Source organism: Tursiops truncatus, chromosome 3 (assembly GCF_011762595.2).
Source record: "Tursiops truncatus isolate mTurTru1 chromosome 3, mTurTru1.mat.Y, whole genome shotgun sequence".
Taxonomy (NCBI): domain Eukaryota; kingdom Metazoa; phylum Chordata; class Mammalia; order Artiodactyla; family Delphinidae; genus Tursiops; species Tursiops truncatus.
In genome coordinates this window covers 7,439,127-7,454,752 of record NC_047036.1, presented here as the reverse complement: position 1 = coordinate 7,454,752, position 15,626 = coordinate 7,439,127, and the positions used below count along the sequence as shown (strand labels likewise).

The 15,626-nt window shown below is 40.5% G+C and overlaps 1 protein-coding gene across 7 annotated transcripts in view; it reads left to right on the top strand.

The window, feature by feature from the left end:
• The window catches only part of SEMA5A (semaphorin 5A), a 479,761-nt gene extending 467,100 nt beyond the window's left edge, over positions 1-12,661 (top strand). For all 7 annotated transcript variants that reach the window (XM_033852756.2, XM_073802003.1, XM_019951068.3 and 4 more), the window contains one exon: positions 5,139-12,661. In XM_033852756.2, the coding sequence (XP_033708647.1) occupies positions 5,139-5,258 (120 nt within the window). In that variant the 3' untranslated portion in view covers positions 5,259-12,661. The remainder of the gene's footprint in view (positions 1-5,138) is intronic.
• Positions 12,662-15,626: the final 2,965 nt, after the last annotated feature.

Genomic DNA, 15,626 nt, shown 5'->3' with positions numbered 1-15,626 from the left:
TTGGGTAGTATAGTCATTTTCACAATGTTGATTCTTCCAATCCAAAAACATGGTATAACTTTCCATCTGTTTGTATCATCTTTAATTTCTTTCATCAGTGTCTTATAGGCCTTGTTCTTGTATCCATTCAGCCAGTCTATGTCTTTTGGTTGGAGCATTTAATCCATTTACATTTAAGGTAGTTATCAATATGTATGTTCCTATTACCATTTTCTTAATTGTTTTGGGTTTGTTTTTGTAGGTCTTTTCCTTCTCTTGTGTTTCCTGCCTAGAGAAGTTCCTTTAGCATTTGTTGTAAAGCTGGCTTGGTGGTGCTGAATTCTCTTAGCTTTTGCTTGTCTGTAAAGATTTTAATTTCTCTGTTGAATCTGAATGAGATCCTTGCTGGGTAGAGTAATCTTGGTTGTAGGTTTTTCCCTTTCATCACTTTAAATATGTCCTGCCTTTCCCTTCTGGCTTGCAGAGTTTCTGCTGAAAGGTCAGCTGTTAACCTTATGGGGATTCCCTTGTATATTACTTGTTACTTTTCCCTTGCTGCTTTTTAATATTTTTTCTTTGTATTTAATTTTGATATTTTGATTAGTATGTGTCTTGGTGTGTTTCTACTTGGATTTAGCCTGTATGGGACTCTCTGTGCTTCCTGGACTTGATTGACTATTTCCTTTCTCATATTAGGGAACTATAATCTCTTCAAATATTTTCTCAGTCCCTTTTTTTTTCCCTTCTTCTTCTGGGACCCCTATAATTCAAATGTTGGTGCATTTAATGTTTTCCCAGAGGTCTCTGAGACTGTCCTCAATTCTTTTCATTCTTTTTTCTTTATTCTGCTCTGTGGTAGTTATTTACACTAGTTTATCTTCCAGGTCACTTATCTGTTCTTCTGCCTCAGTTATTCTGCTATTGATTCCTTCTAGAGAATTTTTAATTTCATTTATTGTGCTGTTCATTATTGTTTGTTTGCTTTTTAGTTCTTCTAGGTCCTTGTTAAATGTTTCTTCTATTTTCTCCATTTTATTTCCAAGATTTTGGATCATCTTTACTATCATTACTCTGAATTCTTTTTCAGGTAGACTGCCTATTTCCTCTTCATTTGTTAGGTCTGGTGGGTTTTTACCTTGCTCCTTCATCTGCTGTGTGTTTCTCTGTCTTCTCATTTTACTTAACCTACTGTGTTTGGGGTCTCCTTTTCTCAGGCTGCAGGTTCATATTTCAAATTGTTTTTCGTGTGTGCTCCCAGTGGGTGAGGTTGGTTCAGTGGCTTGTGTAGGCTTCCTGATCAAGGGGACTGGTGCCTGTGTTCTGGTGGATGAGGCTGGATCTTTGCTTTCTGGTGGGCAGGACCGCATCCGGTGGTGTGTTTTGGGGTGTCTGTGAACTTATTATGACTTTAGGTAGCTCCTCTGCTAGTGGTTGGTGTTGTGTTCCTGGCTTGGTAATTGTTTGGCATAAGGTGTCCAGCACTATAGCTTGCTGGTCGTTGAGTGGAGCTGGGTCTTAACGTTGAGATGAAGATCTCTGGGAGAGCTTTCACCGATTGATATTACGTGGGGCCAGGAGGTCTCTGGTGGTCTAGTGTCCTGAAATTGGCTCTCCCACCTCCGAGGCTCAGGCCTGACACCCGGCCGGAGCACCAGGACCCTGTCAGCCACATGGCAGACATCTCAACAGCTACAAAGGGAGCAAGCAAGCATTTTCTGACATGCCTTTTAAGCTTCGCTGTTCCTGTGAAAAGGTGGCTTCTCATATTGGGAAGTAGGTTAAAAATGGGACATGGAAGTGGCAACAAATAAAATGCTGGAAACTATCGAGTGATTGGTCACCATCCAGATCTGCCTCCACTGTGCCTCAGCACCCAAAGAGCAGTCCCACCAAAGAGAAGAGCTCTGTGCTGAGGACCTGCACATGCTGAGCAGTGAAATGAGGACGGGGTTTGGTCAATCAGATATACATGTCCATGTACAGGTCCATTATAGGAATCCCCAGGATGGCATCCTGAGAACAACTGTTACATTATTATAAAGACTATCTTCTAATAACTTTGAAGCATAATGAAGTTTCTTCAATTCTGTGTAATGTTGATGCTGGTGCAGTTGGTGGGGGGAGGTGATGCATTGTGTTAAATTTCCTGAGTGGGTGATTAATAACCCAGTGTTTCACCCAGAAATTTAGAGTGAATGACCAGTCTCCTTCTTGTTCTAAGGAAGAAAAGGTGGAAAAGGGATGAGCCTGACAGATCTAGGTTTATGAGTCACTTACCTGCCAGGTAGACTTCTCCCAAGTATTCATACTAACTGAGCCTCCATTTTTTTTCTTGGTGAATTGGAGATAATGAGAATAAAGTGAGGTAAACTATACACAATGCCTTGAACACTGCCTGGCAAAATAAAAGTGGTTTTTATTTGAGGCATTTTGCATCCTGGTTCAGAGTACAAGTTACTTACTTCTTTGAACCTCAGTTTCTCCATCTTTAAAATGGGTTAACACTATGTACTCCTGTATCATTGTTGTGAGGTTTAAATGGACTAAGGTACATGAAACCCAGCATCCAGCAAATAGTGGCTGTTGTTCTTACTGTGTCTACACAAGAGGTCAGGAATGTGGCTGGAAAGACATCACAGGCTCTTGTTACTGCACCCAACCTCCCCTACCACCCACATGAATGCAGGGAGTTCTCATGAGCTAAGTTACTTTCATTTTTTTTCTTGTTTTTTTTTTCTCTTTTGTTCTTCCATTGCAGTATAGTTTATTTACAATACTGTGCTCATTTCTGGTGTACAGCAAAGTGATTCAGTTATACATACATATTCTTTTCTGACTCTTTTTCATTATAGGTTATTACAAGATACTGAATCTAGTTCCCTGTGCTATACAGTAAATCCTTGTTTTTTATTTTATATATAATGGTGTGTATCTATTAATCCCATACTCCTCATTTATCCCTCCCCCTCCTTTCCTCTTTGGTAACTGTAAGTTTGTTTTCTATGTCTGTGAGTCTATTTCTGTTTTGTAAATAAGTTCATTTGTATTGTTTCTTAGATTCCAGATATAAGTGATATCATATGATATTTGTCTTTGTCTGACTTACTTCACTCAGTATGATAATCTCTAGGTCCATCCATGTTGCTGCAAATGGCAATATTTCATTAAGTTACCTAAATTTTGATATTCTTGTTAAGTTGGTGGTTCCCCTTAATATTCTTAGGGAGTATTTGATGCCCTCTCTCTGCTATGATGGTTTCCTTTGAAATTCAGTTTCCTTCCCATGTGGGAGTACGGAATATCTTCAGCCCTTACAACTGCCACTGGTTGGAAGGTCTCGTGTGCTGGGAGCTGCAGTGTTCACACTTGCCCTCCCCACCCCCGCCATGAGGCACCCACATGCACAGAGACGGAGCCAATTCACTTCTACTCATGGGTCTTACTTACAGCAGGATCCAGAGTCCATCAGCACCTTATACTGATCAGATAACAGAGCCAGGAAGTGAAGCACCAGGAATTAATAACACGCCCCACACACCCTCTCAGAACCAAGACTCTTCAAGAAGAAACCTCCAGGACCCAAGAATGCGGCCCCTCTCAACGTGATCCCATCCCATCAGCTTATCTGTGGTGACTACTGCTTCAAGCATCAGAAGATAATTTAGCTGGTCTTCTGTTCTCACTGAAGACCCAGTAGGCACTTCATCAGAAACCTTGCTGCTCTGAAGGCAAAGTACTGCTGCCTAGTCTCTAATGAATCTTTCTAGAACTTTCTTCTGACTCCTTGCCCAGACGAGTCCTGGGCATTTGGACGTGCCTACGACCTCACATCTTTATTTTGGTCCTCTTAAAAGTTACCCTCTTTCTCGGACAGTTCAGCTCTTTAAAAGTACGGGTAACTTTCATGACTGTTAATGAGGAAGAGCATCTGTGTCAGAAATGGCCACGGTAGTCACCTTCCAACAAGTGTAGAAAATGAAGAGAAACTAAGAATCCCGTGCATTTATTTAAATATTTTCCTTCAAAATCTCTCACCAATGACAATCCAAAAGCTGCTTAAAAACCTATCCAGTTATAAGTGGTAATATTCAAAGCGTTTATGAATTTGAAATCACTAGAGTTTTAGGTTTCTGGGAGATTTTGATTTAGGTTTTCTAACACTTGGAAACTTCCTGACTAAAGTTCAAAAGTAGACTTTCTGAGTAAAGCTCAAAAGCAGTCTGGTCTAAAAGCCTACCAGCCTCATTCTAGTTACCAGGCAAGTCCTCAGCAAATGATGTGAGGAAGCAAGTGAGAAGTGAGAAAATACATTTTAAAATAATGGAGGCTTAGGAGAGAGCTCGAATTCCACATACAGTGGGCTCTTGAACAATACTGAACTGTGCGGGTCTACTTATATGCAGATTTTTTCAATACAGTAAGTCCCCTACATATGAACGAGTTCTGTTCTGAGACTGCTTCGTAAGTCCAGTTTGTTCGAAAGTCCAACAATGTTAGCCTAGGTACCCAAGTAACACAATCGGCTATATAGTACTGTACTATAATAGGTTTATAATACTTTTCACACAAATAATACATAAAAAACAAACAAACACAAAAAGTAAAGAAAATACTTGAATCTTACAGTATAGTACCTTGAAAAGTACAGTAGTACAGTACAACAGCTGGCATCCAGGGGCTGGCATCGGGTGAACAGGCAAGAAATAAAGATGTACCACTGTACTCTATACAGTACTGTACAGTAAAGTACACAAAAGCACAACCACTTGTAGAGGATGCACACATGTGACAATGTACGCCAGACACGTGAACTAACTTATGTGATTGGACATGGGAATGCGTGTTTGCATCTTTGAAAGTTTGCGACTTGAAGGTTCGTATGTAGGGACTTACTGTATTAAATACTACAGTACTACACGATCAGAGGTTGGTTGTATCCAGGATGCAGCACTGAGGGTACAGGGGAACCTCAGATATGGAGGAACCACGGATCTGGAGGGAAGACTGTAAGTTATACTCTGGTTTTCCACTTCGAGGAGGGTCAGTGCCCCTAACACTCACATTGTTCAAGGGTCAACTGTAATTGTCTCCTAACTATATTCTCTTTCTGAAATACTACTTACTGAATATTCCTAAATCTTCTATTTCATTTTTTACAGGCATTTAACAAAAACAACTTGATCTTAGAGGAAAGAAACAAATACTTCAACCCACATCTCACTGGGAAGACCTATTCTAATGCCTACTTTACAGATCTCAATAACTATGATGAGTACTAAGAGTTCTTCTATTTTTGGCTTCCTGTAACTGCCCCAGTTCCTCAAGGCCTGTGCTCCATGACTGCCCATGTCTCCAAGACTTCAGAGATGGAGATTGGGTACATCTCAAGTGCATTTCAAGCCACTAGTGTCCCATTGCTGCCAAAAAGACACATTCTTAAAAGCAACAAAAATCTAATCGTGAAAATCTGGTCTACAATTCTTGATCATTGTTTAATGAGCCATGGTGTGCAGGGTTTTTTTTTATTGTGTTCAGTCCATTTTTCTAACAAGCCAGTTGTTTTCTTGAGCTTTTTCATAACTGTACCACCCACAATGGAAGGGGTCTTTAGAAATGTGAACATATTCTTGACCTTGAGCGTAAATCTTCATGATGTTTTAAATTCAAGAAATTAGGCACTTTATATGAGAGCCTCCCCACCTCCGCACAGTTTATAGTATTGATAAAATGAAGAATCTGAATGTGGCCATACAGTGACTCACCATGCATCTCCATCTTCTCAATCTGAATGATACTGTGTGTGTTTGGACTTGGAATGCTTCTTGGCTGAGGTCACCCAGGGATTCAACCTGGCTTATATCTGCAAAGGTGATGGTATGAGGTGTGAGATGCTCTACGCTTGGTCTTGCTGCCATTACTGTATTGTCCCTGGGGTAGGTGAGTGTAAAGAGCAGAGGTACAGACACGATGAAGGGGGAACGTGTTCTACATGCTGTCGTGAAGCTCGCCTTATTCTGACTTGTGGATTTCATGGCATTTCAGGGAGCTCCTTGTCGCGCATCGGCCTGGTAGCCCACCTGTCTGGTCCACAGTAACATCCTAAAGAACCACTCTGTAAAATAACCACTTGTTTAGCATTTGGATAACAGACTCTACACCTCCCCTCTCTCTGCAAAGAAAAATCTTGAACATTCATGATACTGATGAAGAAAGTATTGAAAGGACTGAAATATAATTGAAGACAACTTTTTTTATTTTCCATGTTACAGAAAGTATTGAAAAACCTGACATTTAATGAAAAGCAACTTTTTTATTTTCCGTCTCCCTGATAGAACTAATGTATGGCCATCAGCCCCTACCAAGAGCATTAATGATGTGTAAAGCTGGCTTTCTGCAGCTTGTTGCTGTACATATTGAAGTGCTCCCCAAGTACCAAGCTGTCATTTGCTTCCTCTAGTTCAGGTGAGGAGATGTTCAGCTCTGGTGCCTCTTGTTTTTGATCTCAGTGCTGCCTTGCCATCCATCCACTCCCACTTCTCCCTGCATGGGGGCAGCAGCATTTCAAGAAGTACCTTGAGGAGTCAGGGTGTTGGCAAGTAAGGATTTTAATGGTTCCATGGTTCTGAGCTTCGATCATTCGTAAGCATTTCAGGATGTTATGATACTATCCAGAGGGGTCCCCAGGAGAAAAAAAAAAACAAAAAACAGGGTAGATTACTCGCAAAAAACTGATGCATAACATATGGCAGTTGGTTGAATAATTATTGAAAGTAAGAGCAAGATTGAAATGATTCATTTTATGCCTCTGGGTGTCATGATAAAGGCCTGGGTGGGCATAAAGACATGTTCTTATTGATAAATGAAACTTCAGATCTGGGAAAACTTACAGTGTGGGCATTGAGGGACACAGACTTTTAGCCTACACAGGTTGGTTAGGTTTTCACCCTATCCAATTTAAAGATTTGAAAAAATCCTATGTTTAGTAATGAATGTTGATGAGTTCAAAATATTCTTATATGCCCAAATTTTCAGAAACGGCTCTGCTAAAATTAAAGTCTAAATTGCATTTGGGCTCTGGGAGGTCTGATAGATTTCAAATGAATGATTTTCCGGGTCTTTCCAGTGGGAAGTTCATGCTACATCTCCCGTATTCCTTGTATGCTGTCTGAGATTGCTCTGTTTCTACGCAAAGTCCACACTTAGGAAGTGAAATTTAGCCAGATAGTTTTCTAATTTTCCTTGGGTTGGATTTTCATTGGATGCTTCAACCTGTCTCATCACTTTCCTATAAGAAAAATGTCCTCATTTGTGTAGCATATTTTAGCCGGTTTTTTAATTCCTCCCCCGCAATATTTTCAAGGCTTAAAAGTTCATTCTCTTTCCCCTAGGAAAGAGGATACTGATATTTCAAAGAAGTATCACTGGACTTGATGGGAAATGCTTCCCAAATGACATCAAAGTTGGTCTTTAATCAATCTTGTGCAATGACTAGGGAAACCACCCTTCCCTACAACGGAATTTTCATGTTGTTGATTACATAAATCTTTACAATTATCACTGCAAAGAAATTCACTCATTTTTGTTCCCTGACACTCTATTCAAAAGAAAATTGTTCTCCTCTCCCTCTCGTCCTCTTTCCCTCCCTCCATCCCGCCTTCTTACTTAACAGGATATCAGTTTGTTTAGTTTTAGCTATAATCCAAGTATTTTAAGAATCTATGGAATAACTTTTGTTTTCCCATCAGTGTAGAGCTGTTGCTTATGTGTTTATGCTTCCCCTCCGTAGCCCTCATCAAGCCGCCATGTGATGGGCTTTCACATTGGTACCTACCACTTCTGCTGGAACCTTCATAAAGCACCTCTTCCTTAGGCTGGGATGGTTGGGATTCCTGCCAACACTTGTCACCTTTTAAATTACTGTGTGATTTCATTCTTTTTATCTTTTCCCTCCCTCCCTTCTTTCCTTCCTTCCTTCTTTCCTTCCTTTCGTTCTGGTACAAGCGGTACAGATAGAGACTAATATTTTTAAATTGCATCTCTCTGAGCCTAACATCAAATGACATTAATCACAGTTTAATTTCTAGGGTTATTTCTGGGTACAGTTGAAGTTTGGCTGGTTTTCATTAGGAAACTGGCTTTAATCTCACATTTAAATTCTTTGGAAGTGATTCCCCGTGCTCAGTGCTTTCTCTAGACTAGACTAGTCACTGTTAATATCAACCCTGCAGTGCCACAGAATCCCTGCTCGCTGCATAGGGGGTGACCTTCCCCAAATAGCTCTGAAGATGATGGCTTTGATGACACTGAGGGCTTTGTCACCCTGAATGAGATGGACTCCTGTGAATTCTGAGGTGCTCTGGGGGGCACAGGATCAGCCTCTGTTGCGTGAAGACCCAGCATCCCCAGACTTGGGTGTTTCCTTACCCAGTTGTCTGACTCGCTTTAGGCATGTTTCTGTGCTGCTGTCCCTGGACGCTTATGGGAGGTTCTGAACTTCCCTTCTCCTTCAGAGACATTTCACTAAGCCTATAGATTCTGACTAGAATCGGCATTAATACCGGGAAAAAAGAGGGTTCCCTGTGTGTGTCAAGGGTGGGCAGAGATTTTAAAGGAACTGAGAGGAATAAAGGGCGAGTGGACGTGAGGGCCCCCTGCCGTGAAGAAGCCTCTGTCCCCAGGAGGGTTCAGCCCATGGGAACGGCATGAGACACGGGTCTGGCCCCATTGACTCACCAGTGATGCAAAGAGAAAGGAAGTGAATGTGGGAGAAGGTGACCTTGAAAAGAAGGGGACCTGGTCCCTCCCAGCCGAGTGTCCTGGACAGTCCCAGGTGGGGACCCACGATCCGCTTGCGCAGTCCTGTGGGCTGATCCCTGGATCTTGCGGGATCAACTGCCCAGAGTGCAGGCGAAGGTGCCTCTATTTCCTTATTTATTTGCAAAAGGGTGAAATTAATGAGAATCAAAGCCTGTGTGGTGAGAGTTCCCACTGGAGACTTTGAGAGAGTTCGTGAGTCAGATGCCTTTCAAGTTATGGACAAAGTCTCAGCAGGGGAATCCCAGGGGCTACCGGAAGGGATGCTGTTTGTGTAACCACAGATCAAAGGAGATTTTATTAAAAAATATATCAGGTCTGCGTTCAGCTAGTCATTTTGTGTAAACACGTCCTTAATGCACATTGGAGGTGCAGCCTCCTTAGTGTCTGAATTTACAAATATCCCAGTGCCCCTTTATGAGATTTCCCTAACTTTTAGAATCAATCATGTCCATTACCCCAACACTGTCAAACCAATTTCAGCATTGACTTAGCCCTGCGGGCATCAACTTTCCTTAGCCCCAGGGTGTCTTTTATATTTCAGTGGAGTTTTCTTATGTGTGGCATTTTGGGGTAACTATATTTAATTCTGTCCTTCTGTTTCAGAAAGTGACTCTGGAACATCTATCCAGAGGCAACAGGTAGGGTAGCAGTAGTGGATGCCAAGCACTGAGTCTGCTCTCCATGTGGCAGGGCTGTGCTTAAATCTCACAGCTCCAATAATCCTTGTCCGTGAAGGCAGGGAATTAAAACACTAACCTTAAATCTACTCATATACAAACTCTCTGCTCTTATTTTTTAAGATGATGCAAACTGGAGTACCCAGATCTCATTGGCCATGCCCAGCACATGTATTCCTTCTACTGTTTCTATCATTTCATGGTAATTTATGTTGGCTTGGTGATTCATGTTGACATGACATTACCAAAATTGATTACCTCTGATTACCTATCCTTAACTATTATCAGACACTAGAAAGCCATTCTGATCAATGGGTGTGAAGTGGGAGAACATTCATCTTGGCCTGAGAAATGTACAAAAGGGAATGTCAAATATTTCAAGTGTATTACCATGTAAGATAAAATATTTGGAAACCAGTGGCCGTTGTGGAATTTATTTCTGCTGTTCTCTCCTATTGAAGTCATTAATATTAGTTGATTTAAAGATGTTTTGTAACTCTATAAATACAGAACCAATGCATTCTGGTTATCCATTTTGATAACCTGATAAAACACAAGAAAATATATTGCTTTCATCCTTGCTTATTTTCTCTTTTGGAAATTGAAAAGTAATGAACAAGACGTAAAGTTGGACCATTGGCAGGGATTTTTAAAATGACTATTCCATAATCTTCTTTATGGTTTTATGTTAAAGATGTGTTATAGATATTTTTGTAGCAGATGGATCAAAGTGGGATTTTTTTAATGATCATATGTTGCATCATCAAAAATTTGGTACATGTTTCAGAAGCGTTAAGAATGGCGACCTGTTCTCTTTTGAAAATGTAAGTTCACATTGCAAAGGGTCTAAGAGCATCATCAAAACCAAAATCAGAGCCTGACATGAATGTACTGTTCCTAGTGAAAGGTGTCTCATATAGTATTTTCAAAAGACCGTATTAGTTTTGCCATAGAAAAGAAAAAAAGCTATCAAGCTTGTTTCCCATGATTCAGTACCAATTTTCATTCAGGCAAACATGTTTTACTTTGTTGCCATGATGACAGTAACTAGTGAAATATACTTTAAGACCAGAAGGGAGAAAAATTGAGATAGAAAACCACTCTATGGTATTTCTTAAACTAACGTGTTGGATGGGCAATAGAATTCATTCCACTCCTTGCATATCAGTCAGAAATCTGAGGCCAGCAGTTCAAACACGATCCTGTACTTTCTCAGATTTTTGGCAACTTAATGCCAAAAATGGCCCAAATATTATAGTTCAAAATGATCCCCATTTTAGATAAATACAAGCTGGAGAGCAAAATCTGGATTTCAGAAAATCCAAACTATCCTCCTCACATGTCACTAAGAAAGAGCCTGATTAGTAAGTGCAGATGGTTTAATTTCCTATTAAAAGTTGCCAGTGCCTTGTTTAAGATAATGATTTATCATTTCATCTGGATATTATTGGTTGAAAGCAGAGGACTGATTGGCTATACTTTGAAAAAAATCATTCTTATATGCCTCTTTGAACTCAGGAATAGAAAATGAACAAGAAGCACATCATCGTCAGATGTGATTTCCACCCGCACTGCGGCTATGATGCCAGAATGGGTGCCACTATGTGTTCAGAATTTAGGTGAACCCAGCCTTCCAGAAACTGACATCACTTTAATTTTACATTTTCCAAAAACACCTTAACGTTCGTTCTGTAGTAGGAATGTCAATAGGATGCCTATAGAAGTTAGAGGGTTTTGTTACTGTCTGTCTTCAGGCAAGTCTGTAGATACAGGAAAATCAGACATAGGCTGGTGATGACTGGCACAGATATGGTGAGTGGAATGAGAACCACCTAGAATATGGCCTGCTGTTTGTTTGAACTCAATGTCAAACTTGCTTCATAAGTTCACAAAGTTTTCATTCTTAGTCTGGGTTAAGAAAGTTAACAGTGTTTTCTCTGCTAAATTTGATTCCTTTTCCCCTGTACCATGACTGTTGGCCAAAATCAGACTTGAACTTCTGCACTTTGGGAGAAAGCACACTATGAACCTTCAACACAAGCACCTACATCCACCACCAAAATTCTACACTGTCTGCAAGGGAAGTGCACAAACTCAGTCCAATGTAAGATTCTTCAAAAGTGTGTAACTAAATTTGTGTGTTATGCCACTTGATGTGACTTTTGAAGATGTTATGAAATGTTAAATGCCTCATTCTGTGTTAATTTGCTGTTGCTGTTTTGTGATACAAAATAAACTTATTTGGGATTATTTCTTTTTTTTTTTCATGGAACCTTTTCCCGAAGCCACCTTGACCCCTTGGTAAACTTACAGAAAGTTACTGATCTTGAAATTAATTTTTAAAAGACCATATATATTAATCATAATGGAGCTTTCTTAGAATGAGGTAGCACTGTCTCCCGTTTATTGGAATGAGAAAAACAGAGCTTTGGTTGCCCTGTTGGAATGCTTGTGGATTTCTGGGTATTCCCCCTCAGGACCAATGGGGGATGGGGGTTTTTCAGCCCTTACATTTGACTTTCAAGGTTTCACTGGAAACCTTGTTGTTAAAAATGTGTAATACCGATTTCCAGTGGTCTTCATTTTTTTCTGTTTATCAATTCACTGGTCTTAAATGCTCACTTGAGAGCTGTCCAGGTCTATATCTACAAAAGTTGTTTAATGACACCTGGTAGATATATTGTTTTCAAAATCAGTTTAAGACACCATCTGAGGCAGTGCAGGCAGGGCGCCCATTGCCCGCTGCCCTGGATCAATGTCATAAGTTCAGGGAAGGGGTGGGCAGGTGTCTCCCAACCAGTCAGCAGAAACCAACTCTCACGGGCTCCCAGCCTCAACTCAGAGGAAAACAGGCATATTTTTGAACTGGTATCCCCAAAGTGAAAGTGTCCCGCTCACTCCCTGCTCTTGGCGAGTTGCCAGGTTCTATAACCCAAACCTCTGCATCTTTTATGAATAATAAATTCATGAAGGATGATCCCGAGTATTGCCAACAGTCCCCCAAGCTTCCTTCCGTACCAGCCCCCTCTTCATCTCTATCTGCCAACATTTGGGGGACAAAATAAGAGAATCCTGATTATGTACAGTAAAAATTGTATTATATTTTTTGTACTTAAGCTTTATGTAAATAGTTTATCTCATTCCATTGTAAGTTAGCACTGAAATAAATTCCACCATTTAGGAAACAATTTAGTGGCATTTTTCTTTGCGTAGCCTCAGTGGCCCCTGTGTCCCCAGATGTGCTGAGCGCGATCACTACTTGAAGGAGAGCGTTTCATTGTACTGAGACTGCAGACGACCTCTGGGGAGAACCCCATAACACGCTCCTGTGTGATCAGATGCCACAGCCTCTTGTGTGGAGGCCAAGACAAGACCAGCCAGCTTTGTGATGATTCTATGACGCCGTGGACAACTTTTACAAGTATTTCCATGGACAATAAGAAGTGTGTGCCAAGGAAAATCGATCAGGTTTTTCATTTACAAGGAGTTGATAACCTGTTCTGTTGATGATCGGTTTACTGTTATATTAAGCTCGCCTTCTCTACAGCACACCATATTCCATTCTTCCTTGCATAAAACAAGGTTTTTCTACAATGAACTGCTGACTATTAGCATGAACACAGCTAGAAGATGCCTGAAAGACGTATTTCAGTATTCATGATCCCATGAAATCTCCTTCTCTCTCTCCATATGTATATATATATGTGTATATATAAATATATACACACACACATATATATGTCTAATATATACTCACATTCATGTAAATATAAACATACATGTGTATAATTGCACATATATATAATTTCCAGTTAGCACAAAGCTGAAAGGCCCATTTAATATGGATACAAACATTAACATAATAAAATAAAGCTATACAAAAATATAAACTAGCGAAACATGTGATAATGATTAAACTACTTTTAACCCCAACTAATGAAATATTAATTTATAAAATCTGTCTTTACCCAGATGATCCAGGCTGACTACACATTAAAAGACTTCTCTGCTTTTGGAAGGTTGGATGTCCTTCAGCGCTAAAAGGGCAGAAGAATAATTTCCTACAGCTTTTTGGGGAGGTCTGTTTTTCCTGACAATCCAGGAGATTATTAGTTCTGGCTGCATATTAGGATTATCTGGGGACTTTGAAAAATATATATATCACCCAGACCCCATCTCAGACCAAATCAGTTTGGATTCTGAGTATCTGTATTAGATGAAATATTAAAATCTTAAAGCATTCCATGAAGAACCTACATTTGACTGTTAGTTTAGAAAGTGAGTGGAATAAATGCGGTCCCACAATTCTCTTCCTTGTGATTTTTTTTCTGAATCTTTGTATTTACAGTGATGGACTCTAATGTTTAGACATTCTCACCCAATGCTCACGTATCCATCTCCTCTTTTTAGAATCTACTTCATTCACTCTTAACAAATACAATTGAAATGTCATTTAAAATACCTTTCTGGACATATTTGAAATATACAATGTAAATTTCCATTTAAAGTTCCTCCATGAGCCCAGCTTGTGAAGAATAGTAGGGATGATTGAATGTATTGACTGCACAACCGTAGGGCATTAATGTAAGAAGAAATGTTCCTTAAAATAGTATCTGAAACTATGTTTATTTTCTGGAATTACACTTGTTTATACTTGGTTTACTTCTTTAAAGGAGTTTGTTTATAAAATCAAACAGAAAGTGATGTCTGAAATGGCCTTTCTCTCATTAATCGGCTTGACATACATTTTCCTCTGGAGTATAGGAAGCTCTCACCCCACCCCTGCGATCACAATCAGAACCAGATCTGAAAACAACAGGAACACATTTGATAAACATTTGATAGTTCTGGGCAGTTCAGAGCTCCTTAGACCAGTTACTAAAAGCGTAACAGAGGAAACAAAGTCAAAAAGTAATAACCCTTTGTGAAATGATCCCTCATTGAGTACACAGGAAGTGCAAAAGTTCATCTCTAGTTTCAAAAGCCATTTTTAAAATTTTGAAAATGAGTCTTACCATAAAGCACAGAGAAAACTTTGCTGAACTATAACCCAAACCTCTGCATCTTTTATGAATAATAAATTCATATTATTTTTCAAATTCATATGATCCAAATGAATTCAAATCAAATTCATATGATTTTTCAATCTTAATGCATGTGCGCTCCACAATATTTGTCAAGTATTTGCCGTGGCCTTTGCCAGAGGGTGAATTGTTCGTCACAGTGGTGGTTTTGAAAGCAGCTCTGTTGCCCCTTTCCTGTTTGCCCATTTCTCTTCCCCTCTAACTTTAAAAGAACCTAATTATAAGAGTGAGATCACTAAGCAACTGAAACTAACTCTTGACTTACGATCTCCTGAATGCTCACCATGTCTTGTCTAACCTGTTGATACTTTTCCTAGATAAAAAGAAGTAAGATTAGCTCTCTACCCCCAGTAGGCCCCGCTAAGCAGTCCTGCAGGCAGATCACTTGGGCAGGATAACGTCTGAAGAAAGAGTCAGCCGGTCTGCACGCAGTGGAGATGCAGAACCCAACATCCTGCCTCAATGATTCACTGAGATTCTCCCCCCACCCCACCCCATTTTCCCCTTTAAAAACCAACCTGGCTGAGCGGAATCTTCGTAGTTCGTCTCTGGACACAAGTCCACCAACTTCCCAGCGCCTTTCCTTTCTACTGATTAAAGCACCTTTCCTTTCTGCTGACACTTGCCTCTCAAATTATTGGCCAAACCTGGGTTTGATTACAGTTTCATGGGCCACCTTTCCTTAGAAAGCTGGGAGCAGTGAAGACAGCCACACTCAAGTGCTGTGCAGAGGTCTGTCCACAGGTCTCTTCCTCTTCAGTTTCTTCCATCTTCCTCTCTCTCACCTCAGCACTGCTGTCACCTCCTTGTTCCTGCTACTAGATGCCTGAGACAGGCGCCCCCTGGTGGCCAGGCATCGCCCTTCCCTGAGAGAAGCATGGTTGGGGGAAGCAACATGGCGCCAGGACATTCCCATTCGGAGGACAGATGGGCAGCCAGGACTAGACAGCCATCCAGTGGGAGGATTCAAGTGCACACACTCGCAGATCAGCACGGCGGCTGGAAAGTCCCCATTCTGAATCTAGGAGATGCTCCTGTTTGCTGAAGAGACAAGGGAACACACACTCAT